The 25081-nt window shown below is 42.6% G+C and overlaps 1 protein-coding gene across 5 annotated transcripts in view; it reads right to left on the bottom strand.

The window, feature by feature from the left end:
- The window catches only part of PDE4A (phosphodiesterase 4A), an 878869-nt gene that overhangs the window by 69362 nt on the left and 784426 nt on the right, over positions 1-25081 (bottom strand). The window contains exon 1 of one of the 5 annotated variants that reach the window (XM_069231821.1): positions 8614-8776. The exons of the other annotated variants lie outside the window; for them this stretch is intronic. Coding sequence (XP_069087922.1) covers positions 8614-8703 — 90 coding nt within the window. The 5' untranslated portion in view covers positions 8704-8776. Of the gene's footprint in view, positions 1-8613; positions 8777-25081 lie in introns of those variants that run through there. 5 annotated transcript variants of the gene reach the window in all.

Raw genomic sequence — 25081 nt, forward strand, 5'->3', positions numbered from 1 at the left:
CAGATGTGAGTGACATGCCAGATATGCTATTTGTCCAGCATGTGGCCAAATATTAATGCCATTAACTTTTGATTGGTGATAGACAGATGGGCACAGGTACAGTGTAACAAATTACTTCATGTTCATAAACCGCATAGGACGCTGGATCAATGACTTGATTTCATCAGTGATGGCCTCAATTATGTCATTTGAGATGTCATTTAACATGTCATGAGTGATGTAATATATGAAGCCATAAAACTGCATGTTGGGGCGCAAGTTATACTCAGTACACTAAATTAAACTGGTGATTTTCTGTGTTTTTTTCCGACATTTATATGTCATTTCTTATCTAATTTCAACACCCAATGAGACTGTCAAAAAAATAAATTATGTTATTACCTGGGGTGGGGGACTGTCCGCCTCACGGAATAATCATAACCCTTGTCACAGTGAACCCTCAATGTCACTAAATAAATCTCAGCTCACCCCCCAGGTAGCTACGGCACAGAGGGGACGGGCTTAATTTAGGGCAGTGTGTAAAGTATTTAGGCAATACACTAATAAAGTCTAAATGCAAAGCAGAAAAAATCCCAAACCACTTTAGACTAAACATAGAATACAATCTAAGGAACAAAATGACATAAAAGTGACAAAAATTCATTAAGAGGAACCAGAGATTAGGCCTGGGCAGATGTTCAATTACTCTGGAGTGATCTGAGTAATTTCACTGATTCTGTGTCACTCTTTGACACAGAATTACCAATAATAATGCAATTATGCCCACTTGCATAACTAAGAGTAATCTGGGAGAGCTGCTGCGTATCTCCAGTTGCAAATTAACCCATTTGTTTAGTACAAAATGCATTCCTGCGTATATTTTGCATGCAAGGGTGCATTTTGTGCTGAGAAACTAGCGTAAAATGCTGGGAGTAAGTTCGGAGAAAATCCAAGTGCACATTTAGTAGCATGAGTGGCTGCTTGCGTTAGCTGTTCATGTTCTGTTCCATTTAGCGATATTCCTTAGCACAAAATTCCCCATTTTGGACATGAGTGAGCATTTTTGCGCTAAGTGTAGAATTACTCTTCTTGCGTAATTCTGTGTAATCTCATGGAATTTATGGGTAATTCCATATGATTACACTATACAGAATTTCCCAAGTTACACCCACCCCTACCAGAGATATGAATTTTTAAAGCTTTAAATAGGAATAGCACAAAGTGACAATGGCAATCAATGGCCGCAGTATTCTGGGATAAAGGCATAATGGATTGCTTACTGTGATGAAGCATGGATTGGACACACCAACCAGGTTCATCCTGGTCAAAGATCTAACCTTCTGACTTTAGTCCCATCAGTCCTAATCTGCCACAGGAGTACACTTCTAAAGCACTTATAAACCTCAAGATAGGAACTTCATGCAGGGAAAAGATAACTTTCTAAAAACTATTTTTCTTCAATAGTTATTACAAATTTGACTTCATAATTGAATTAGATGTTTAATTACTATTTAAAAAATGTTTAGGTATTTTTCTAGCTAGTCCCATTACTGAGATACAGAATTTGGCTTTTTAATCTGTACTCTGGTTTTCTGCATAGGATAGATAGGCCTCCCATAGTGAAAAATAGCTTTTGGGGGCTAGGCTCTGTTAGAACATATTAACATTACAATTCTACATGTCCTACTTTTGAATGCCATGCACCCTGCCTTGTGGCTGAGAAAGCCACATGTGTGTGACTTACTAAGATTTAACATTGAGGTTTAAGACTGTAAAAGGGTTTATTTTAACAGGTCAAATTGCAGTTTTTACACTGCTACAGTGAAGCTACAATGGGTAGGCATGAAGCCATAGATGGCACAAAGGGTGCTGCAGTCCGTTGGTAGCATCTAACTTGGGTATACCTTGTACCATATATTAGGGACATAAAGGTAAATTATTTATACCAATTAAGAGTATGCCAATTTTACCATGTTAAAAAGGGGGGCAAATGTACTTTACCACTGTTGAACTGGGGTAAAGAGCATAGAGTTCCAATGCCAACAAAAATATAGGGCCCAGCAAAAGGCGAAAAAAATAAAGTTGACCACAAGAAAACGGAAGATGTTTTTTCTTAAACATAAGCTAAGATTTAATTACTAAACCTAGATAAAAAATCACATCAACTATTGTCTTTTCAGTGAATTTCTGGGATTTTGTATCCTATTCAAAGAGAGCACATGCCTAATTACATCGAGCCTCCTGCGGCCAATATGCCAACTGCACACATCCTTCTGCCCAGCGCTGAGTCCCTACTGTGGATTGCTCTGCACCCAAGCCACACCAAGGGGCGACTCACCCCACCCTGTGCACAGCTTATGGCCTGCTCAATGGCAGTTGGCCATAGGGTATGCTTTATGCCCAGCACCTTGTCATTTTGTTTTAAATGTTTTATTGTCAAATGCTTGTACTGCGCTACAAGAGACACAACCTATTTGTTTTTTTAATTAAATGAAGTGGGGGAGTCCTTGGGGACCCCACCCAACCACCCACGTGGCCTTGGGGGTCAAGGCCTGCACACGAACCGCGATTATGTGGCATTTGGAAACGTTTTCCAGGGCTTGAGGCCCAGGTTTTAGAGTCGTGTAACAGTGGTTGCAACATTTTCTATAGTGTTTCTGACAGCCAACTAGAACAGTTGTTACTGTGGTGCTAGCTCACATACTGTGGTGCAGAATGACCATTAGGAGAAAAAGCTCCAACAGCCAATCCGAACAGTCTGTTTCTGTCCAATTGTTTTGTAAGGATGGAGCCCTGGAGGAACATCTGTCTATAGATATCTAACTTTTTTTGAGTTGAGGGTTAACCCCATTCATACCTAACCCAAGCCCTTCTTTAAATGTTAGTTCCACAAAAACAGCTAAGTGGATTTATACAAATTTATAAAAAAGTATGCTTTCTTATTAAAGTTCTAACTTTTTGCCAAATTTGCAGCAGTTCCCTATGAGAATTAACATGGGAAATTCAAGTTTTGGGACCACACCCCACCTTTTTTCCTGGGTTCCCTCTTAATAAATCGGCATGACACTTTCTATAATGTAACCAAAGTGGATGAACTTTTTTTGGGGGGGGAAAGTTTTATGCATATTTGTCAAAGCACCAAAGTTATTAGTAAAACAAAACATGCCTCTCTAATGGAAACTCTTGTCTACCTTATTTTACAGTGATGACTGCCACTGTGTGATATATTATACATAACAGGTAACTGTGAAATATGGGCCAATATTGCCATTAAGGTGATTAGGTGAAATTTAGAAACCATAAGCCCGAAGGCCGAGTGGTTTATAAATGTCTCCTTAACTCTGAGATGGCAATATAAGCCCATATTACACTATACATGTTGTGGATTTTTTATAATACATTATTTATTTATTAATTAATTTTAAAGATTAATTTGTTTTTTGATCTAGAATGATTTAGAGCATTTGAGCACCATCTATTTAGTAGTCAATGTTTGCCTGAGAATGCAGATATGCCTGTCAATGTTTTGAGAAGTGTGTGTTTTTGCAGGGGATAATGTGCTAATATTTAAAATGTGTTTTATGAAATAATGTTTATTAATATAAATCAAATATTAAATGTAAAGTACATTATAAGGAGAGTAAAAACATGCATTCTGAAAAATATGTGATTCTTTTAAAATACATTGAAACTATAAAGTAGGTTAAACAAAAAAATAAAGTGTAAAATTTTGTTGACCGGGTTCTGCTTTTACAGTGTTTATTTTCACACACTGGGTAGGATTCATTGGTAGTTGCTTTGCTTATATCAAAGAGAGGCGATGAAAGAAAGACCTGAAATGTGGAGTTTAATGTGTTTATTTGCTTAAAGAAGCTAAATATTATGCCACTTAAATCAGTACTTCGAATTACGGGATATAATTTACAGTAAGGCCTCTTTTATATGAGATATCAGCCTTGAAACCACTCACAAACAATGAATAAGGTTTGTCCTTGAAATAGGGAGACAGATAAGATATATGAATGGATTACTGAGGCACCAAAAGTTCCTCTGCCATATGGTTTGGTCTCAATTTCCACTGAAAAGACATATTTTAGTAACTTTGGCCCCACTGGGCGACTCTGCACAAACATCCTACAAAAGACGTTTGGTTAATTTCAGTCTGCATGGCAAGTTTAATGGAGATCTTTCCAACAGGGGCATGCAAAAAAAGGAGTGCCAAAAAAGTGACACTTGCCAATGTAATTACCATAGGATTATTTGCTCTCCAATGCAGAAAGAAAAGAAGAACGTAATTACACCAAAGTTGGTATGAAAGTAGAACTTACTCAAGGAAGTACCTTTGCTTGGTACAAATCAGTGCAGTAGTTTGGGGAATTAGTGGTAGCAATGTGTTTTTGTAGGCTTCACTAAAAATGATTATGGCGATATCTGAATTGTTACTCAGAAGGTCCGACACCTCGGGTATGCAGGCCGCCTGAGAACTCAGTTTTAAAAAAAACCTCAAATCAATTGGGAAAGTGAGATTTTTACTTTTGTCATTCACTTCAGGTCCATGAACTCAACCCTGGTCCATGAGCCTGAAGCTTTCTGATTAGTTGTCTGCTACAGGAAATAAAGAAATGTTGAAGTAATTTTTACAGGACGTGGTGAATAAAATAAAAAGAAGGAGCAATAAGGGGCAATGGGGGCCCACCTTGCTTTTAAATTGTTTTTAAATTTTCCTGTTGATTGATGGACCTAGGTCTGCAGTGTTCACTGCTGCCTCAAAGTTTGCAAACCAACTCAAAGGTTTGCGATCCCCAGGGAGCCCTGAGCCCTTGTTGGACATTCTGTGGAATTTTTGGACCCGGCACTTAGTTCACAAACCTGGCTGGAGATCCATCAAGAACACAGGTTTGTAAGGGCCAAAAAAACTGAAGACAGGCTCAGCGAATCCTTAAGAAACTCAATGAAAAAAAAGAAAAGAAACAGTGTCTGTCCATAGGCCAAACCCCACTAAAGAAGGCTATGTGCAGCAGGAGTTAGCCATCAACTGAGTTTTAAGAGTAGGGCTTGGCCAAAAGCCAAACACCAGAGCTAGATGTGGGCCTCACAAGATGTGTTGACTGCAGGGAACTGCTGATGTGACATATGATCAGGAAAATAATCACTGATAACAACAAAGTGAAGTTATGGTTAGTTCTGGTTTATAATCACTGAAAGTATGCTTTGAACGCCTTACAATTCACTTAAAATTACACAGGTACAGTGCAGTTATGGTTATAATTGCAAGTCAAAAAACACCACTGAAATTTGCAAGAGAGGGAAGAGGTATGAATTTTAGGGCCTGATTGACATATTGGTGGACAAGTTACTCCGTCACAACGGTGACGGATATCACGTCTGCCGAAATCTTAATCCCATTATATCCTATATAAATTAAAGCCAATATCTTAATCAGGCCCTTAGTCTTACACCGGCTGTAGAGTATGAAATTTGATGGAAGCCAAACTTCATGTTTTGGTGCTGGCACCATAAGTGGTGGTGGTGGGGAGGCAGGGGGTGTGGGGGGGGGGGGGGGGGGGGGAGGCAATACCACCTGAGTGCAGGTTCTAAAAGACTTTCTTTTCAACTATTTTCATATTCTGGAGCAGGACAGGGGTACTCACCTATTTTTATTTGGCTATTTAGATTCCACTTTGGGTTCACAAACTCATACAGATCTATGGGCCCATGTTGGACCTCCCCTGGGTCCACAAACATTGCAGTAAGTCCAACAAGGGCCTACAACTTTGTGTAGGTCCACAGATCCTGAGGTAGGTTTTGTAGACCCGAAAGGGAACCAAACACAGTTCCACAGGCATTTGCCGGGACCGAGGCACCTCATGACAGGTTTTGCAGACCTTCAAAAAAAGCTGAGGTCCACGAACCACGTGATATATTTTTAATCATTTTTGTCTTGACATAAGGGCAAGGGTTCCCTTTGAGCCCACCCCTCATGAGCCAGGGGATCTGTGAATGCTTCCCTTCCCCATCATGGCTCCTTTCATTTTTTGTCAAGACTTGAGGATCAAGTCCCCGAGCCATTTTATGATGACTGCAACATGTTTCTCAAAGTCTTGGCCAGTCATTCAGAGAGATCCAAGTCTGAGGGCCCTACTTTTGATCCATGTACCCTAAAATGGACAATCGTTAAAAAAGGTCCCTACTCTAACTCTAATAGGATTATTTAGTGTTATTTCTTTGTTAATTAGGGTCGACAGATAGTCTGCAAATCCAGCTTTGCAGGCCACTCAGTGGCCCAAAACATTTTTAAAATCTAATTTCTAAAAAACTACTAAAAAAGTTTACACTAAATCAAACAAAACCACTTTCTTGAGTAAAAACATCTTATAAGCCAAGCTGAATTTTCCCTGTTCACCATTTTTCTATAGTGTAAAGAATCATTGGGACTTAAAATGGGAATAAGTCACTTTCTTGGCACCCTCTTTTTGCACTTTCCTCACAACCCCTTAGTGGATGTGGTTAAAACCTGCCATGGTAAACCCAAATCGAATGAAAGTTATGTGGGTAGTAGTAGTGGAAGTTTTATGCAGATTTATCAAACACTGCCAAACGTATTAAGAAAGACAGACAGCCTGTAAGAGAGTGAAAGAGCAGCCAGACAGAGAGGGAGAGAGAGGACACATCATGTGTAACCATTTAATGTGGTCCAATATTGCCACTGAAGGGGTTCTAGTGACATCATACACCACAAGTCCTAATGCTGGGTGGTTCGTCAAAGATACCAGAAATCTGAGATTGCAATTTGTATTTTTATATTACATGATAACTTGGGGTAGTTAGCATAAAACAAAGTGCAAGTAACAACTCTTATCGGAATTGAAATATTTAGGTTTTGTTTTCATTAACAAAGTTTTAATGTAAAAATGGATAGTGGTTAGAGCCAGTGTATTTATGCAATTATCTGGCTTCAGTACTCAATGAATAATTATGTACTTTTCAGTATTCATCACATAATTTGCATATTTTACATAAAAATAGTGTCTGTCTCAGAAGGATAAAATAACACTGCCACCGATTGTGAAGCATAATTTATTCTATTTGTCGCAACAAAATGAGGTTCCTCATTCCACATAATCCTAATAGAGCTGACAATGATAACACATTGCAGAGTGATTTAGACATGTTCAATATGTTACCATCCATATTTCACAAGTAACATTGAAATATTTTCAATATTTCACAGTTCACTGTGAAATATGGATTCTTATATCACTGCATTTTGTACATAAAAGACCCCAAAACACGTGATAGACATGTTTATGCCTTAACACTGTCAATAAATGTTGCTCAGTTAGGCGATATGTGGTGCAACTCTACTAATAAACCCTCATTCGTACAAGTATTACTACAATGCAAAGGTCAAATTTGAGCATATTATCAAAGTGCATCAAACTTGACATGAGATTAACACTGTTTACTGCCTCGAAGAGTGCATGTAACAATTACTTTACACTGGGAACTCACTCTCCGAACAGCCAGGAGGCCTCCTTACTGTGACTTTTCTTACCTACACAAATGTACCTGCTTGAATCCTGGTTTTGGTGAGACAGCTTTGTTAAAATAAATGTACATGGAAAATATGCCATGGAGTTTACTATACATGCAGATGTGCAGAGCATAATATGCTATTTATTACTGATTTTGAAGGAGGGTGTCATTATTCTGAATGATTATCAGAGTCCAGCCATCACTGAGGGACAAATTATCCCATCCCTATTCACCAACATACCGCAGAGCCACACTTGACATGGCATGTTATTATTTGGGTGTGATAAATAGAACCTATTATGAGTTTTTTTGGGGGGGTAACACGCATATTGCGGTGCTTAATGCACCAAAATCTGGGTGGGACATAAATACCATACACTTTTTTCTGCTAAGTTCCGTCAGGTTTTCTTGTAGCGCTGTTGTGTTGTACCTCCACTTGTGCAGACAAGAACTTTTTAGCCTGTTGTAGCTTGGACCCAAGTAAAGTTAACTCACATTGAAAACTGTTCCCCTCGTTCAAAGAACTTTAGAATCCCAAGTGAGGTGCGAAAGTGTTTGTGCCCGCATCGGGACTCCGAGATCTGAAGACATCACCGGACCAGGCAAGGATTTTGCCCACATTTTTTTCACCAGGTACAACCGGGTGGAGTCGAGGCGGAATTTGCATATGAAAAAACACTACATTGATACCCTTCATTTTAAGATGTGGAACTTGGAATAATGTGGAAAGACTCCACCTGGTACATACTGCACTCTGTGGCATCAGTATTTAGAAGGCGTGTTGTTACCACAACAACATTTTGCAGCACTCTGTGTTGTTCACGGTGACCTTAACTATAGTGCAGCCATAGACCAATATCACCCTTGCACCATTGTGCAATGTATATCTATTCATTTTACTCACTTCTTTCTCTACCCTCAGATCTCTGTCTCTTACGTTGCTCCCCGCCACCTTGGTGCACTTCTGCCTCACACACAGTTCCTGCAGCTCATATCACACTCACACACTTCTGAGATGGTCTTTTGACGATTCCCCCCATGTCCTGGTTCGGCAGCCCTTGATTCACAATGAGACCCCCTCCCCTTTTGCTGACTTACCTTAATGTACCCCCAGCAAACGGAGCGCAGGTAGTGTGTCTCAGGCATGGTGAACGGCCCAGGCTTCCGAGCCGCGACGCCCGCACCCATGAAACTGCGTTAATCACTGAACCGTGTTCGGCCGCCCAAGAGACACCCCAGAAAGAAGGGCGAGGGACTGGAAGGAGGGGGGCTCAGACCGGATGCTACCACTCTGGAGCGGGGAAAGTCCGCACGCTGTTGTTGTGGAGTGTGAAAAGGAAAAGTACAATAGGTGTGGAGTGGGGGAAAGTCGGCATGCTAGCACTCTAGTTTGGGAAAAGCCCACATGTCGGCGTAGTGTGGGAAATGCTCAGACGCAGTCGTGCGCTGCGAAGAGTCCGGGTTCTATTGGTGTGGTGCGACCGTGCGAGGAAAGTCTGGACGCCATCACAGCAGCAGTGAGCGTAAAGTCCGGATGCCATTGGCTACACAAAGTCCACGACGCTGCAGTTGCGGCCTAATGCTAAACTGCGATGCGGTTGCTGTGTTGTGGATGAAGCGTGATGCGCTGTTAAAGTGGAGCGCAATATCCGCGGTTCCACTGCTACGCCTTAGACTCCATGTTTGCGTGATGTCCGTACCCGTAAGGAGCGTTTCTCGGTGCCTGATGTCCGGGGCACTAGGGTAGCACAGATAGCAATGACAGGACCACTAGACTTTTGAAACTTGGTAGTATGGGGCCCAGGCACTAGCATTTCACAGCTCATAAGATGTCAGGGTCACCAGTGTCCCGCAGGTCCACACGACGTCGAAGCCACTAGCAACTTGTCCAGGCGACTAGCGCGTCAAATTTCTTCACGTCAGGACCACAGGCCTTTTTGCTGTTTTTTTTATGTCCGACCCAAAAGTGCAGCGTAGATAACCGCGTCCAGGGTGCAATCACTGCACGGTAGCCACTCACCACGAGTGGCCTCTGAGGCATGCCACCACACAGCCTTCCTGCGTCCAGTGAGCAGTATGCCTAAAACGGCATCCGTGACTATGTGGACTTCTCACGCCCTACTGTTCCTAGCCGTTCCCACGTCTTCACCCTCCCCTCCCCCACTTTCTTCTGCTTCTTTCCCTCTTAAGTTTCTATGTTCACTTTCCACCACTTCTAAAGCTCTTCAGTACATTCTTTTACACTTATATTGTCCGGTGGTTAATTTGTAAATGAAAACCTGCCGGTGCTCGGAGCTTTCCTCTGAATGTTGCGACTGCTCTAAACCATCCCAGGCCTGTTTAATCCATTTACAGCCACTCCCTGCCCCTTCAGCTCACCCTTGCAGCTTTCGGTGTTCTCCCTTTGTGACGTGTTTTCGCCTTTCTCGTTCCCCATATTTTCCATTAGTGTCTTTTGGTCGCAGCCAATACCTGATGCAAAAAACATAAGTGCCGGCACCGAAAAATAATTGCCGGTGTCCCCCCGCCCCCCTCCCACCCCCACCCCCAAAACCCCGCCTCAAAACGAGCTCACATTAACTACTGCTATTGCCATCCCCCCATACCTACGTGCGGTGAAGCGGATTAATGTTGGATTCTTTGTAGTAGATTCCATCATAGACGTTCACAAATTTGAAGAGATAATGTAACCGAAGCATACGGAGATAAAGCGATTTCCCGTGGATCACACTATGTGAGAAAAGGTGGGAACAGAACGGTGTACTCTAGGTTCAGAAGTATATACTGTATTGTATCAGCTGTATAGCGTTCATAGTCCCGCCGGAGTCAGAAAACGCTCCTATATTTGCATCAGGATGGTAGGCGACCTTAACACACATATAGCATAACTCGAGCCTTCTTTAATCCTCAGAGAAAAAAAAACCCATGAACTGCAGGGTGTAAAAAACAGTCCGTTCACTAATATAAGATTGGGCTGCACCCCAAAAATCTTCACACAGATCTGGCTCAGCTGGTGTGGGTGAGGGGGAGGTACTGCCTTGTGTGATCCTAGGCAAACAATCTTGTATTTCATTGCCTCAAACTGTATACCTGCCTAATGGATTTACACAGGGTACACGTTTGATGTAATTATGTAAAAACATACTGATCCAATTGGATATTTCTTTCTCCTCTCTATCCCCTTCGGGTTTCAACGGGGTGTGCAACTGCAAGACCTTGCGTCGATATATTTCATCAGGTTTGGTAAACTCGGAGGAACAAATGACGACAAGATAAATCGATTAAATTGGGGTATGCGGGAGTTACGTGTCAGTGTAAAACTGTCCGGGTTAGCAGCAGTCCTGGGCCACCTCCACTTCTCGCATGCAGGCAGTGCTTAATTTGTAAATAAAGAGGGGCCGGTGCTCAAAGCCCTTCTCTTAAACACGAGGCTGCTGTAATTAAATCTGCCAGCACTGAATAGTGAGCCATCTCGGGTCTCGTCAATCAATTTACGGCCACCCCTGCCCCTTCAGCTTATCCTGCAACTTTCTACTTTCTCCCTTTATGACGCTTTTTAGTTTTTCCTTCTTCCGTCTTTCCCATATGTGTCTTTTGCTCGCAGCAAATGCTTGAGGCATAAGAATAAGCCCCGGCCCTCACAAATAAGTGCCGGTGCTCAGCACCGGAAACAACAAGCACTAATTAAGCACTGCATGCAGGCCAGCCCGCCCTCGCTGGGTTTCTCTCCCCTGGCGTCCCCTGGGTGGCAGACGAGTGGGTGACGTTGGGGGTAGGCTCATACGACACGACCGACCCTAGGTAACAAAGCAGCCCTAGGCATCACGAACGAAGCGTGAAACGTTCAAGAAGTTATATGGAAAACACCACCACGTTGTGACGTGTGTGTAAAACTGTGACGTGGCCACAGTTTATGTACCCAAAGGTAAGCTTGAAGAGAAACATTCTGCATACTGCCATCGCGCATAGAAAAGATGTGCACAATGTAATCTTGAAGGGGAAAAGTGGGCAACAATGTTGCATACAAGTGTCACTGAGGCATAGGGTAAACTTGCGGGGAAACACTGGGTCACATTTTCTCCCAGGCTGGCTTTAATTAGAGTGAAAATAATCTTCCAATGGGCAGAAACATTGCACAGTTGAGCTTAAACTAGGAATCAGAGCTGAAGTGGGAACCCAAAGCAGCCCTGGCAAATTTTGTCAGACCAGCCCCAATAGGGTGCGTAGCGAGCGAGAATCCTGCACCTGGTAGTCCCCTTTGTCCTATATAACATTTTACATACACTGATTTACACATGTTTCATTGTCTCTGTATGTGAAGCAAAGTGCTCCAACACCCTACGCTGGTAAGAGAGGTGCTATAAAATAAATGAAATGTACATGAGAGGGGCAATGGAGAGATGAGAGGCACTGTTAGAGGGTGATGCTGATGGAATCATTAAAGAGCCCCAACAGAGATTGCTGTATCCTGGTGCACTGTAAAGTCATCACTTACTATGCTTTAAAAACTAATACAATGGAATATATAATGAAAAATGTGTTGAAGAATGCACAGTTTATGCAATTTTCCCTAATTTTCTTGAGCGGGAGAACTCCCCCAGTGCTTCATTTGTGCTTGTTGTCTCTGGTGCTGAGTAGCGGCACTTATTTTTGAGGGCTGGGGCTTATTCTTCTGCCTCAAGAATTTGCCGCGAGTAAAAGACACATATGGGAAAGACATAGGAAGAGAAAAACAAAAACAGTCGCAAAGGGAGAAAGCTGCTGGAGTGAGCTGAAGCGCTGGGAGTGGCTTTATATGGATTGAAGAGGCCCGAGATGGCTTCAGGATTACACAGCCTCAGTATTCCATGTTCGCACATTTAATTGCAGCAGTCGCGTGTTTAAGAGGAGGGCTTTGGGCACCGGCACGTTTTTATTTACAAATTAAGCACTAGAACCCCCAAAGCCCCATTATGATGGGCAGGGCATAACAATTCATGTCTACCAAAACAAACATGTTTTAGCAGAATTAGGATAATAAAAGACTGGGAAAAACGCAACTTTCTAACCTGGAGCATGCAGTTTGGGTTCAGCTCTTTCATGGCAGTTCTGAGCTCGCTGTGCTAGGTTATGTTTGTAACTTATGAACTGCACAGCAACAAAAGGATCTCTGTGACAAAAGCAGTATCCCACTGGGCTATGCACATAAAATACTGTTCTGTGATCTGCAGAGTACACAATCTTTGCATCAGGTCTCTGCCCTACTTTAGATGAGTCAAAATTGCCACTAGACAAAACTCCGATCTCTGGAAGGTACATTAATCACCAGAGTTACCTTGGCACCTTTGTTGTTTCCTGAAAACTGTTTTATATACAAGGAACTCTGCAGTGCTTTTAAAACTGCTGCACTGCTACACAACTGACCCCCAGTCACAAAAGGGACCTCCCCCACCCTTTAAGCCTCCCGGAGAAATGCCTGATGCCAGATATGGCCATTCCAAACATGCTAGGAATTTTTGCAAAGTCTGGAAAGTGTGGCAGTTGTGGATCTGAAAAACTCCACTGACCAGAAAAAGGCTTACCACAATAAAGGTACAAAAGCAAAGTCTGTACACAACAGAAAGTATATAAGTATAGAAATAGAATGAACTAAAATATCACTCAAGTGCTTTCCGACCACTGCAAGGGTCAGTATACATCAGTGATCCTCTGCGTTCCTCCTGACCTTCACATGGCTGTGACAACAATGCCAATAGTGAACTAAGGGGCAAGTCAGTTGTAACATGAAAACTTTGGATCGCCTGGGTTCTTATTATAAATGGACATTATTGTTTATTAGATTAAACACAACATAATGTTTTGTACCAGACATGTGCTGAATATATCAAGGTGCTCATACAGGGAAATTAATAAAGGGAGGCAAAGTGAAACAGAACAATTGCCTAGCGTCACACAATTTGGGCAAGTACGGAAGCTGGGATTGATCATAGATATTTTGGTTTTACATTGTGCAATTCAATGTCATTACGATTCAGTAATGAAGTAACGTTTTGTTTTTACACTTGACTCTATCGAGATATTGATAGCAAGCAGAGAAGGGTGGTAGAGGGAGAGGGATCCAGACAGTGCACAACTTAGTATTGTCACATATATGACTCTTCTAGAGACTAGGGTATTAAATCAGAAGGCAGTATGGAATGAAACCCTGAAAATAACTTTATGACTCACTTACTATGCCATGTAAATGCTTTACTTTCCCAAAGCCCACCTTACCTCCCACCCCGGCCTTCAAAGTCCTACCCCCACCTTGCTGGCATCAATACGGCCCCCAGGCAAACCACAAACCATAGTTTATGGCCACTGGGAAAATGTTTGAGAATACCCATGGAATACCTGGAGGCCGGATGAGTCCTGCATGCTTCTGATGGCGAAGATGAGTTCATTGTGGAAGGAATGACTGAATGGGTGACTGAGTGGTTTAAAATAAATCCTGTTCCAGAGTGATGAAGGCCTGTGCCTTAAAAACCGCACAGACTAAAGGGTGTGGAACAGCCTCCTTTATGCGCGCCTTGTTACTTATTTGCACCGGCGTTTTCACATGTAGGGGTTCCAACTTTTGTGTAACATGCATCAAAGGGCGATGTCATAGTCGACGCCCAGAGTGATGCTCTGAACTGTCAGCATATGGTATTAAAGATCGAGGAGCGGAAATACAACTTGCTTTTAGGGGGGCTTATCTTGAGTTCGGCTAAGACGCCTTTTTTTGAGTCTTTTATAATACAATGACGGCCAAGTGGCATTAGAGAGCTTACCAGCAAAATCAGACGAAATAACTTTTTATCCCTTTTTATGCACAGGGAGATTCATAATTTACCCAGAGCCACCCAGTGTCGAGGAAAAGCCGAGATTCAAACCCGGTGCCCCATGTTTGAACGTCAGCAGGTCTAGCCAATAAGCCACATCTTACTCTGACTTTATTCTGCCGTTCAGTGCGCAAGCAATTTCGTGATTTTAGAGCAAAGTTGGCCACTACCCACCTCACCCCTCTAACGTTTTTGCAGTTTTTTGGAAACCTTTGTAGCTTTGTGAAGGATGAAGTTTCCCAGTGCCATGCATGACGTGCTGCTCCAGTCCAGCTTTTTGTTGTATATTCCCTTATGAAACAGGGCTATACGTCATAGAATTAAAAGGAAAAAAAGCCTGAACTGGAGCAGCACATTATGCAGAGAACCTGGGAAACTATGAAAAATTAAGCTTGCAAACATTTTGTAAAAAAAATGCCTTTCTTTATTTTTAAGCTCTGTGATAGGTAAAGTCACGGAGGGTCATGCTTTTAAGTGGGCTGGGTCCTGGGTGGATAGTAATTAAAACCCGACTTTTAAACGAATCTCTATTGGGCTCTATATTCATGCCCATAATCTTACTGGAAAGACAATGATGTCTTTCTCAAAAATGACTGTGAAAAACCCTTAAGGTACTTCGTGTCAGTGATACAATTCTGGTTTACAATTCATGTTTTACTTCATCTTGCATTCCCTAAAAGTGTTTGCCTTTTCGAAGCTATTGTGTTTCTGTAGTTTTTTTTTTTGTCATGGAACATATGACTCATGTATAGTGTCAACGGAGTCACCCAATAGGTGTTTACGTATGTTCAAGTTGTGGGTGGATGTTCATGATGGGGCTTGAATGAGGTCTCAGGAGATGAGGTTGAAGGCACTGCAAGTTTCTCAGTGGGTCATATACGTATGCCGACTACTCGCACACCCAATTCTTGGCCTCTCTGCTGAGCGCACAGATGCATGGTCACATATGTGCCATTAGTAATGACCGCAAACTGTCAGATATTCAAATAGATGATTTTAGGAAGATGTGGGGAGAAAAAGAGTTTAACGGAATGGGAGGTTGCAGAAGAAAGTGGTGAGAAGAGGAAAACAAGAGTATTTCAGAGAGAATGAAGGTCACTAGCCCCTCCGCAGACCTTTGCAATGTTTGATTCTCCGCCTCATATTTCTGGAATGACACTCAGAAGTCCACTACCCCTTCCACAGGCCAGGGGCGTAGCTCCATTGGTGAAGCAGGTGCAATGGCTCGGAGGGACAGAGGTCTGAGGGGCCCACTGAACCCTGATTATTGTTGTATTTTATTATTCAACAGCTGCTGTGGCATTTCCTACCTCGCTCTAGGGGCCGTGACACACTGGCTACTCTACTGCCACGACCCTTATTACTCAAAAGACAGAAAAATGAATTTGCACAAGCAACAGCAACCAGGGAATCTTGCAACCTTTGCCAAGAATGAAAATCAGGAATTTGATTGGTGAAAACATAAATAATAGCACAGCCCTAATTTTGGCCATGCTTCATAGTAAATGCCCCCAATGTCTCGACTCGAGCCTCCAGCTCCAACAGCCTGCTCCTAGGCTGTGTGGTGACTGAACGTGGTGACCAGGGGCAGTTTAAAAACTCACAGGAGGTGAAAGAACTGGCAGACCGTGATACCGCTTCACCTATAGCGGCTTTCTTGTGAAAAGTTTCCCCACCGCCGAAGGCAAAAACCTTTACCAGCAGCCCAGTCTGGAAAATGAAGAACTAGAAAGAGACACGTAGGAATGACTAAACGTCTCTCATATTGGAAAGATTTTTCCAAGTATTCTTTTCGTCATAATTTGGTTGTCGTTCAGCAAAAGAGGCACTCCTATGAGAGAACTGGAGAAGGAAAAGGGTCGGGAACGCAGCGGCCACCAGTGCAGCAGGTGCAGTGGCGCCCAGAGAAGTGTGAGGGGTCCCTTCACCACTGTTATGGCTTAAGCAGTTGGCCTATTTTCCTTGCTTGCTTTAGGGCCCATGAACCCATTGCAATGACACCAAAAGGGTAAAAACATTAAGGGTCTGGTAGAGGCCCAGGAGGTGGAGAAGCCTGAGTGGTACCCGAGTGTCACACCACTTGGAGCGCCATATGACTTTTCCAAAGCTGAAGTAGAGAGAGTGCCGGTCGGGTGGCAAGTAATGGATCACAGCAAGCAGAGACTCTAGGGCAGTGGTTCCTAACCTTTTGACTTCTGTGGACCCCCAGTATATCAATACTGGAACTCGGGGACCCCCACTGAATCATTATTCGAATGTGGGGACCCCCCACTGAGTTATTACTCAAAGCTGGGAACCTAATCTGTTAGGCTTTGCGGACCCCTCCCCCCCCGGGGTCCCCAGACCACACATTGGGAAACACTGCTCTAGTGCACAGCTTTGACTTTGAATGGAAAACAGGTAATTAGCACTAAGATAATTGATATATGAGAAACTTTTGACATTCACTGACACTGGTGGCAAACATATACATTTGTGTACTACAAAAATGGTTGTGACCAAAAAAAAAAAAAAAAAAAAAAAAGAAAATCACATTTACTATGTTATATCCTTTTGACAAAATGTAGCCCTTAACCGAACCTATAACAACTCCTTTGACCTATTTCCCAATCCTTCAATCCTTATCCTAACGCACAACTTTAACCCCAGCCCTTTGCTCCAACCCTTTGGCTGTCTGTAACTACTGTCATCACTAAATGCAAACCTAACACTAAACCTAACTAAAACCCCACCCTTAACCTAATCTATACCTTATGCTAATATTGTCCCATTACTTTGAACGTTACCCTAGCATTTAACAATAACCTTAACCTACTTCATCTCTTATCTAAACCCTAACCGCGAACTCCAGCTCAACACCTACCATTCCTACTATAACCCATCTCTTAAACTAACCATATAATTTCTTTTCCTAATACTTTTGAGCGCCTCCCTTGACAATAAGCCATTTTAATTAGTTTATAATTCACTTATTTTTTAATAAACATATTTTATTATGTAATGCATTTTCAAATAAAAAATGTACGTTTTAATTCAAGTCAAGTCAATTCTATTACTTTAGTTTATTAAAACCATAACATTTTTATAGAATACCGTTTATACATTCCATTCCATTACAATGTATTAATTAATATTGTTAAAAATAAGTCTAAAAAGCTTTCACCAATCATGCCACTTATTCTTGCGGTAAGGAAGATTATTTTAAAACATAAATACGAAAAAGCAGGGATAAAACTTTTGCCAAGTCAGGAGAGAGAGAGAGAGAAACAACCGATGTAATGGGTCCGAAGATTTATCCCATATTTGTACAAAATAAGCAAGTATTATAATCATGGAAGCTACCAGCCTCTTCCATCTAATCTTTCGGCTTACTGATGTTACAAGATATACAAAAGGAGACAGGAGTGACTTGATGCACACTCAGTTCACGTTTTGAACACGGTGATCACTGCAGTCCATCACGTATTTCTACAAATAGACAAACATTGTGATTTATCCAACCTACCAACAATCAGTTTATGTGGCGAATATATTATGCATTTCCTATTCTGGGGCACAATATTTTGTTGTCCTTCTAATCACCAAAAAATAATAAAAATGATCTTTAGAATAGATTGGGAATGTGTGTGGTCTTTGCGATTTCAAATGATCAGGGGGCGTTTTGCACTTTCTCTAGGTAAAGTAGAAATGCATTAATAATTTATATGGTGGCAGGTGATCAATGGCATAGTTTGGTGCTTTCCCCAGGTGAGATCGTGGGTCCACAGGACTATGGCATGAGTCTGCCTTCGATCTGCTGTGGATACACTGGTGAAATTATCATTCACCAAGATCTTCACAACAGGGTATTTCCAGAAATTTAGCAAATTTGCAAATTATTGTCGATCACTGGGGTTAAAGCATGCAAGTATGGCTTCCCTACAAGTTCGAATATTTCCAACATTGAAATTGCTCTTTAAGTACAGTAGACCACAACACGTGCAGGCGTGGTGGACACATGCAAACCAAATGAATGAGGTCCTCTTCTTTGAGGTTGCAGTGCCTGCACAGTGCCTGGATCATAGGTCCACATGATTAAGGCTCGAGTCCGCCTTCGCTCTGCTGTAGTTACAATGGTGAAATTATCTTCTGCCAAGATCTTCGTGACAGACTATTTCCAGAAATTTAAAAAATCTAATTAAAATATGTAAAAAATACAATAAAAAAAATAAATTTTAAGCAAACTACTTTTTAAATGCACATTTTTGTGCAATGAGTTTTTATGGGACCCATTTTTTCTTTAGGGCCTCTTGGCTTCTAGGGGTGTAGTATAAGACTATTGTGTAAAGAAATTGGCTACAAAGGTATTGTACCAAAAATACTGACTAGCAAAGTATCATCAATTTAAGTAAATATAGGTAAGCATAGGTTTACTATACTTAACTTCACTCATTGTATTTAGACAATATATAAATATTCAAGTTACTGAGACGTTAAGTTAGTGATCAATCTAAATTTAGTTGTTTAAACTGCTCTTACCGGTATTTTGATAACTGACAATGTGGATACAATATTATATATGTCCTCAATATTTTGACATACAATCTTTCCCAGTCTTCTTATGTGAGTAATTAGTACCATCTCTCCCAGGTCTAAATTTCTTTCTGTCCCTATAAGCTCTGCATCCCCCGCAGATGCAAGCAGTCTGTGGCCCACAATAAGGAACATACTTTTGATGGGCATAATTTGGATAAGTCACTGAAAACTGAATCACGTGCCTGGCTCAGCTCGAGGTCCTCTTAAAATCTCAAGCCCAAAATTAGCCAAACTTTCATAGGAGGAGCTGTGGCTCAGTGGCTAGAGCTGGCAACCTTTGAAAATAGAGGACTGGGTTTGAATCTGGGCAAATTGTTTATTCTCCCTATACCAAAACAAATGTATAGCTAGTCTGTTGAGAAGCATTATGTCCTTGCCACAGGTTTGTGGTATGAAAAACTGTAAAAAAAAAAAAAAGACTTTCTGCCACCCATGCTCTAAAATCCTAAATCAAGAATTAAATAAAAAGCTTTATCCTTTGACTGAAGAAAGAGATACCCATCTAGTGAAACCAGAAAACCAGGGGTCAAACCGGGCTTCCTTGCTTGACCAAACAGTATGATCACAGAGCCTCTTTTTCTTCATTATCACATACTCAAGCACCTTCAAATGCAGGAGATCAGAATATGCGTGGTACAAAAACTTCCTTTGTGTTTGATTTTATATACTCTAACGTTGCTCCATCCATAATAAGAATGTAGTCCACATATGGGGTGCGCATGATAGTGGACTTGTCTCTTATGTCACTATTGTGGAGAAGTGTGGCACAATGGTTAGAGTGGCAGACCCTGATGCAGAGATCTGGCCTGGGACCAGGGTTCAAATCCTGCCTCAGTGGGTCTTGAGCTCAATTCCCTTGGACCAGATAATTCTCGCCTTGGTGCCTAATCTAATTAATGGGTCCCACTCTGTAACTCTGGGCAATAGCTTGCTTAATCTCCACAACGGCCCTGACAGTGCTTGGATGCCTGGCTTCATACTGGGGGTTGCCCAGGAGTGGTAGCCTCACAGAGAAAAACCAGGAGGGGTTCCACAGCTGTATGCATACAGCGCCTTGAGACCCTAAAGGGTGAGTAGTGCGCTATACAAGTGCAAAGTTTACGTTTATCATCATTTTCATCAGGGCAGGTGGGTGCAGATATGCTTTTAAACTCATGTTTAATACTCTCAATGATGTGATAAATTCTGATATTCCAATGTGAAACGCTTCCACCTGCTAAATAAATACACTTTCAAAAACATTTTAAAGACTATTATATTTTCGAATGATTTACATGCCAAATATTATCAGGACTCGGCTCGTGCACATGCCTAAAGATCCGAGCTAGACCTTTTGCTCGGGTCTGGTTCGGCTCTTCCCGTTAATTTGTTGACTTCCCCACCGCTAAATTTCAGTCAATTGATGCACGAAGAGCGCGTGAGTGCCAGCACACGGCAAGGACGGGGCATGCTCTGCTGTCAGGAAGGCATTGTCCAGCCCCTTAAAAACACTTTCTTCTGCAGTCTCCCATTCTTAAACACTTAGGGCCTGATTCTAACTTTGGAGGACGGTGTTAAACCGTCCCAAAAGTGGCGGATATACCACCTACCGTATTACGAGTCCATTATATCCTATGGAACTCATAATACGGTAGGTGGTATATCCGCCACTTTTGGGACGGTTTAACACCGTCCTCCAAAGTTAGAATCAGGCCCTTAGCCTTTTTTCTACCAACATCTTTCTGAACCCCTCCAGTTGCATGGATCATCCTTCGCCACAATCACTATTGGCATACATGCGACTATCGGTCTGTGTGCTCTGCCGTAAGGCTGAAGACTTGTTGTGCATGTAGTCTAGGCATCTCTATGATCCACTGACAGACACTGTGAGAAACTAATGTTGCCTTCTGCCACAACTTTAGAGTTCTCAATTGTACACCACCATAAACAGCCAGCTACCAACTGAATCAGAGACCTGGAGACGACTCGGTCCAAACAATGGAGAGGATGTGGCCTATTGGCCAGAGCTGCTGAGTCTGGAGCTGGGGAACCAGGTTCGAGTCTCGGCGTCGGCTCAACATCCTGTGATTCTGAGCAAAGCCCTCAGGCCCAATTTAAGAAGGGCCTAGCGCCACATTAGCATCATTTTTGTACTCTAATGTGGCGTTAGGTTGGCAAAAACAGTGTGCCAAATTTACAAAGTGGTGCAATGCAAGTATTGCACCACTTTGTAAACCCTTGCGCCACATTATGGCTGCGCCAGGCATAATGTATGCAGGGGAGAGGGGGGCATTCCTCCGTTAGGAGGCCCAAACAAATGGTGCAGTGGAATCTCCGAGATTCCACTGCGCCATTTTTTCTTGTAATTTTTAATGCCTGCTCAGTGCAGGCGTTAAATTGAGGAACACCATTGTTTATACTGGACCTCTATGTACTTTGCAGGATTAGCGCCAAAATTGTTGGCACTAATCCTGCAAAGTACCATAATAGCATAAGAAATTATGATGCTATTGTTCCTAAAGTGCGCCATGTTGCGCCATATCATTAATACTGCGTGCACATGGTGGCATTGGAGGGGGGGGGGCAATGGGGGTGCAAAAAAAGTCACGCTTCAAGTAATGAAGCACAACTTTTCTTAAATGTGGGCCTAAATTTGCCTGCGCCTACCAAAAATTAATGTGTCCATGTGTAATACAACTGGTGCTCAGGTAAAGGGCTCCAAAACCTTGGGGTCGAGTTTGCTGTATAAAACAGCAAAAAAAAAGCAAGAGTATAGAAACACAATATCTTGGGGGGAAAGCAAATACCCTTAGGAAACGCAAGCTGAAGTAAAACGTGAAATGAAACATGGATGGCATCACTGACATGGCATACTTTAGGGATTTTTGCAGCCACTGCTGAGAAATCGATCAGTGTTTCTGTCCATAAAGATCGAAACATGTCTGTGACTGCTGAACCTTTTTGAAAACATTGTATCTCTGGTCGACAAGGCCACATTTAAAAGTGACACGGACTTTAAATTGTGACAATATCATGAGTTTTCACTTTCAGACCTTAAAGTTAAAATACAATGCTCTTTCTGAACGAGAAGGGTTCCCTGCTTTAATTCTCCGGTGAAATGTTGCACTGAGTAACCGTCGAGGGACGCCAGGGGCATGCTGTTCTCCGTTTTTGACTCAGCTCCATTTTGGAACTTGTTTACAAATCTCAGGCACTTCCTTGCCCTCCACGCTTTGTGTCGACCATGAGTAATCGTGGCAGTGAGGGTTGTAACTTTCCATACTATTTGCAGAGAGGTAAAGGGGAGTCATGTCAAGGCCAGCTCTCTGGGAAGAACTCGTCCTGACGTCACGTGAGAAAGAGGACGCCTGTGGCCTGGTTTCCCACGTCGAGGTGAAACAGGGCGGGAAGCTGAAGCCAGGAATCGACGGGCAGACTCCTAAGGCCTATAAACAGAAACCCCCCAAAACACGAGGAGACAGGCTATGCAGAGCAAGTGGAGCACTTCAAGGTTAGCAGCCATCTTTGCATGTTCAATAAAGGCCACAGGGATGCGAAGATAAAATATGCACATTTATGTACAGTGCCGTGCTTGTATTCGTTGCACGTTCACCAGAGCCCACGGCTGCACTGCAGTGTTATATATTTTGTGTGATGTCTTCTATAATACCAGACCTGCCAACATAAACAAGCATTTACAATGCAAAAGGTCTCACATTTGCTTGGGTTAGAGCTATCGGAATTGTAAATTCATAACTGGACTTTTCTTGCCACATAAATTGGTCAACCCTGCATCATAATTTCGTCTTTTCCTGTCATATAATTCCAGTGTCCCTGCATATAACTAAAGCACTTCTATTTACCTTCTTCCTCTATCTGCAGCAACAATATAAAAATGTTGCCATTTAGCATCCTAATTTAAATCTGCCATGCTAATTCCAATAGAATACCAGTTTTGCCACCCCACCATCAGAGTTGCTGGCTGGCTAGCAAAATCCCCCCCAAAAAAGACACAAGACAGCCACATAGGAGAAATAAACTAGAATGGTCACCCTAACATAATAAGAGTGTTCAAACAGTCATAGTGTAATAAGGATGTTGGCCTGAATCATGGTCATAATTGTAATAAGGGGAGATTATTAAAACATATACAGTTATCATATAAACCTTCTTCTGAAACAAACTTTTGTCTTTAGACTGTAATACTCAAAATGGCCCCTAGAGGGCACTATAACAATAATGTACAATTTACTTACCTTCGGTAACGATATATATGGTAGAGACATATTTTAGTTGCAGATTCATTACCTTAGAATTTTCCCCCAGGCATCAGACTGGATCCGGAGATCTTTTCTTGGAGCAATACCCTTGTGCACCAGTAGGTAGCATCAGTCGACTCTGCGGGCGTCGCTGGCGTTGTAGTCACCGTAATGACATTGGGAGTAGTACATAGATGCCGTCTCAGCGCAGTGACATCAGTTTCTTTTCACGACTTTCCACGCCAAAGCCAAGAGCTGCGAAGAACACTGAGACTGGTGCGCCAGAGCTAAGGCCCTGAATGGGGAAGCTCTGTCCTTAGAAATCAGTTCGCAAGCGGAGGATGGTTGGGTCGGTAAGGAATCTGCATCTAGAATATGTCTCTACCAGATATATCGTTACCAAAGGTAAGTAACTTGTACATCTGATATAGACTTCTATTTGCAGATTCCTTACCTTAGAATAGATAACCAAGCAATGCCATCCTCGGTGGTGGGCTGCAAACCAAGATCATACTAGAAAGTCCTGCAGGAGCGACCAACGAAAGTAGCCGTGCCAACGGACCTGACTGTCCAGGCAGGAATGTTTAGTAAATGTGTGCAGGATGCCCATGTAGCTGCCTGGCAGATATCCAGGACAGGAACTACGTGTACTAACACAGCGGCAGTCGCTCTGGTGGAATAAGCGCGCAAGCCCTCAGGGGTTTGCTTCTTGGCGCATCTTGATGCAAAGAAGTACCCGTTGAGAGATGGTACATTTTTGCACCACCTTCCCTTTCTTCGCACCCACATATCTAACAAAGATTTGATTGTCCACCCGTACATTTTTAGTAGGATTGAGATAGAACGCCAATGCTCTTCTTGGGTCCAGACGGTGGAGTCTCTCCTCCTCATGAGAAGGATGTGGAGGTGCATAAAAAGAAGGCAAGGTGATGGACTGGCCTACATGAAAAGGTGCAACGAGCTTGGGAAGGAAGAAAGCCTTAGTGCGTAACACCACTTTGTCAGGGTGTACAGACAAGTATGAGGGCTTTGAAGAAAGAGCCTAAAGCTCACTCACTCTGCGAGCAGAAGTGATGGCAACAAGAAAAACAGTCTTGAAAGTAAGGAGCCATAATGGACAACTGTCCATCGGCTCAAAGGGAGTACACATTAAGAAAGTAAGTACCTGATTGAGGTCCCACGGAGGCATGATAAATGGAGTGGGAGGAAACAAATGGGTGAGACCCTTAAGGAATCGACTGACAATAGGAGACTTAAAGAGTGAAGGCTGATCAGGCTGCCTAAGAAAGACCAAAATAGCCGATAAATACCCTTTAAGGGTGCCCAAAGCAGAGCCCTACTGGGCTAAAGAAAGAATGAACAAAAGAACCTCAGAAAGAGGAGCAGAGAGGGGGTCAACAGATTTGTTGGTACACCATGCCACAAATTTATGCCAACAAAAGGCGTATACCTTTTTGTTGGAGGGAGGCCTGGCTGCCAAGATAACATCACAAACTTTGAGTGGAAGGTCAAAAGCTGTCAACTGCCGCCGCTCAACCTCCACGCATGAAGGCAGAGACTGGACAGGTTTGGGTGGAGAACCGTCCCCTGCTGCCGAAGAGGCAGTCTGAGTGAAGGTTCGGTGGCCATGCTCAATAGCTCTGGATACCATACTCTCTGTGTCCGGTCCGGAGCCACCAAGGTAACTTTGGCCCGGTCGTTCCTGATCTTCTTGAGAACTCTGGGCAGAAGTGGTATAGGCGGAAAGGCAGAAAGGAGGCCGGAGTTCCACTCGAGATGAAAAGTGTCTCAGAGCGAGTGCCGTCTTGGAAACTCCAACGTGCAAAACAGCTGACATTGTGCGTTCTCTGCAGAGGCAAACAGATCTAACCAAGGGTCTCCTCACTGCTAAAAGAGACCTTACGCCTCCTC

Source organism: Pleurodeles waltl, chromosome 4_2 (assembly GCF_031143425.1).
Source record: "Pleurodeles waltl isolate 20211129_DDA chromosome 4_2, aPleWal1.hap1.20221129, whole genome shotgun sequence".
NCBI lineage: Eukaryota > Metazoa > Chordata > Amphibia > Caudata > Salamandridae > Pleurodeles > Pleurodeles waltl.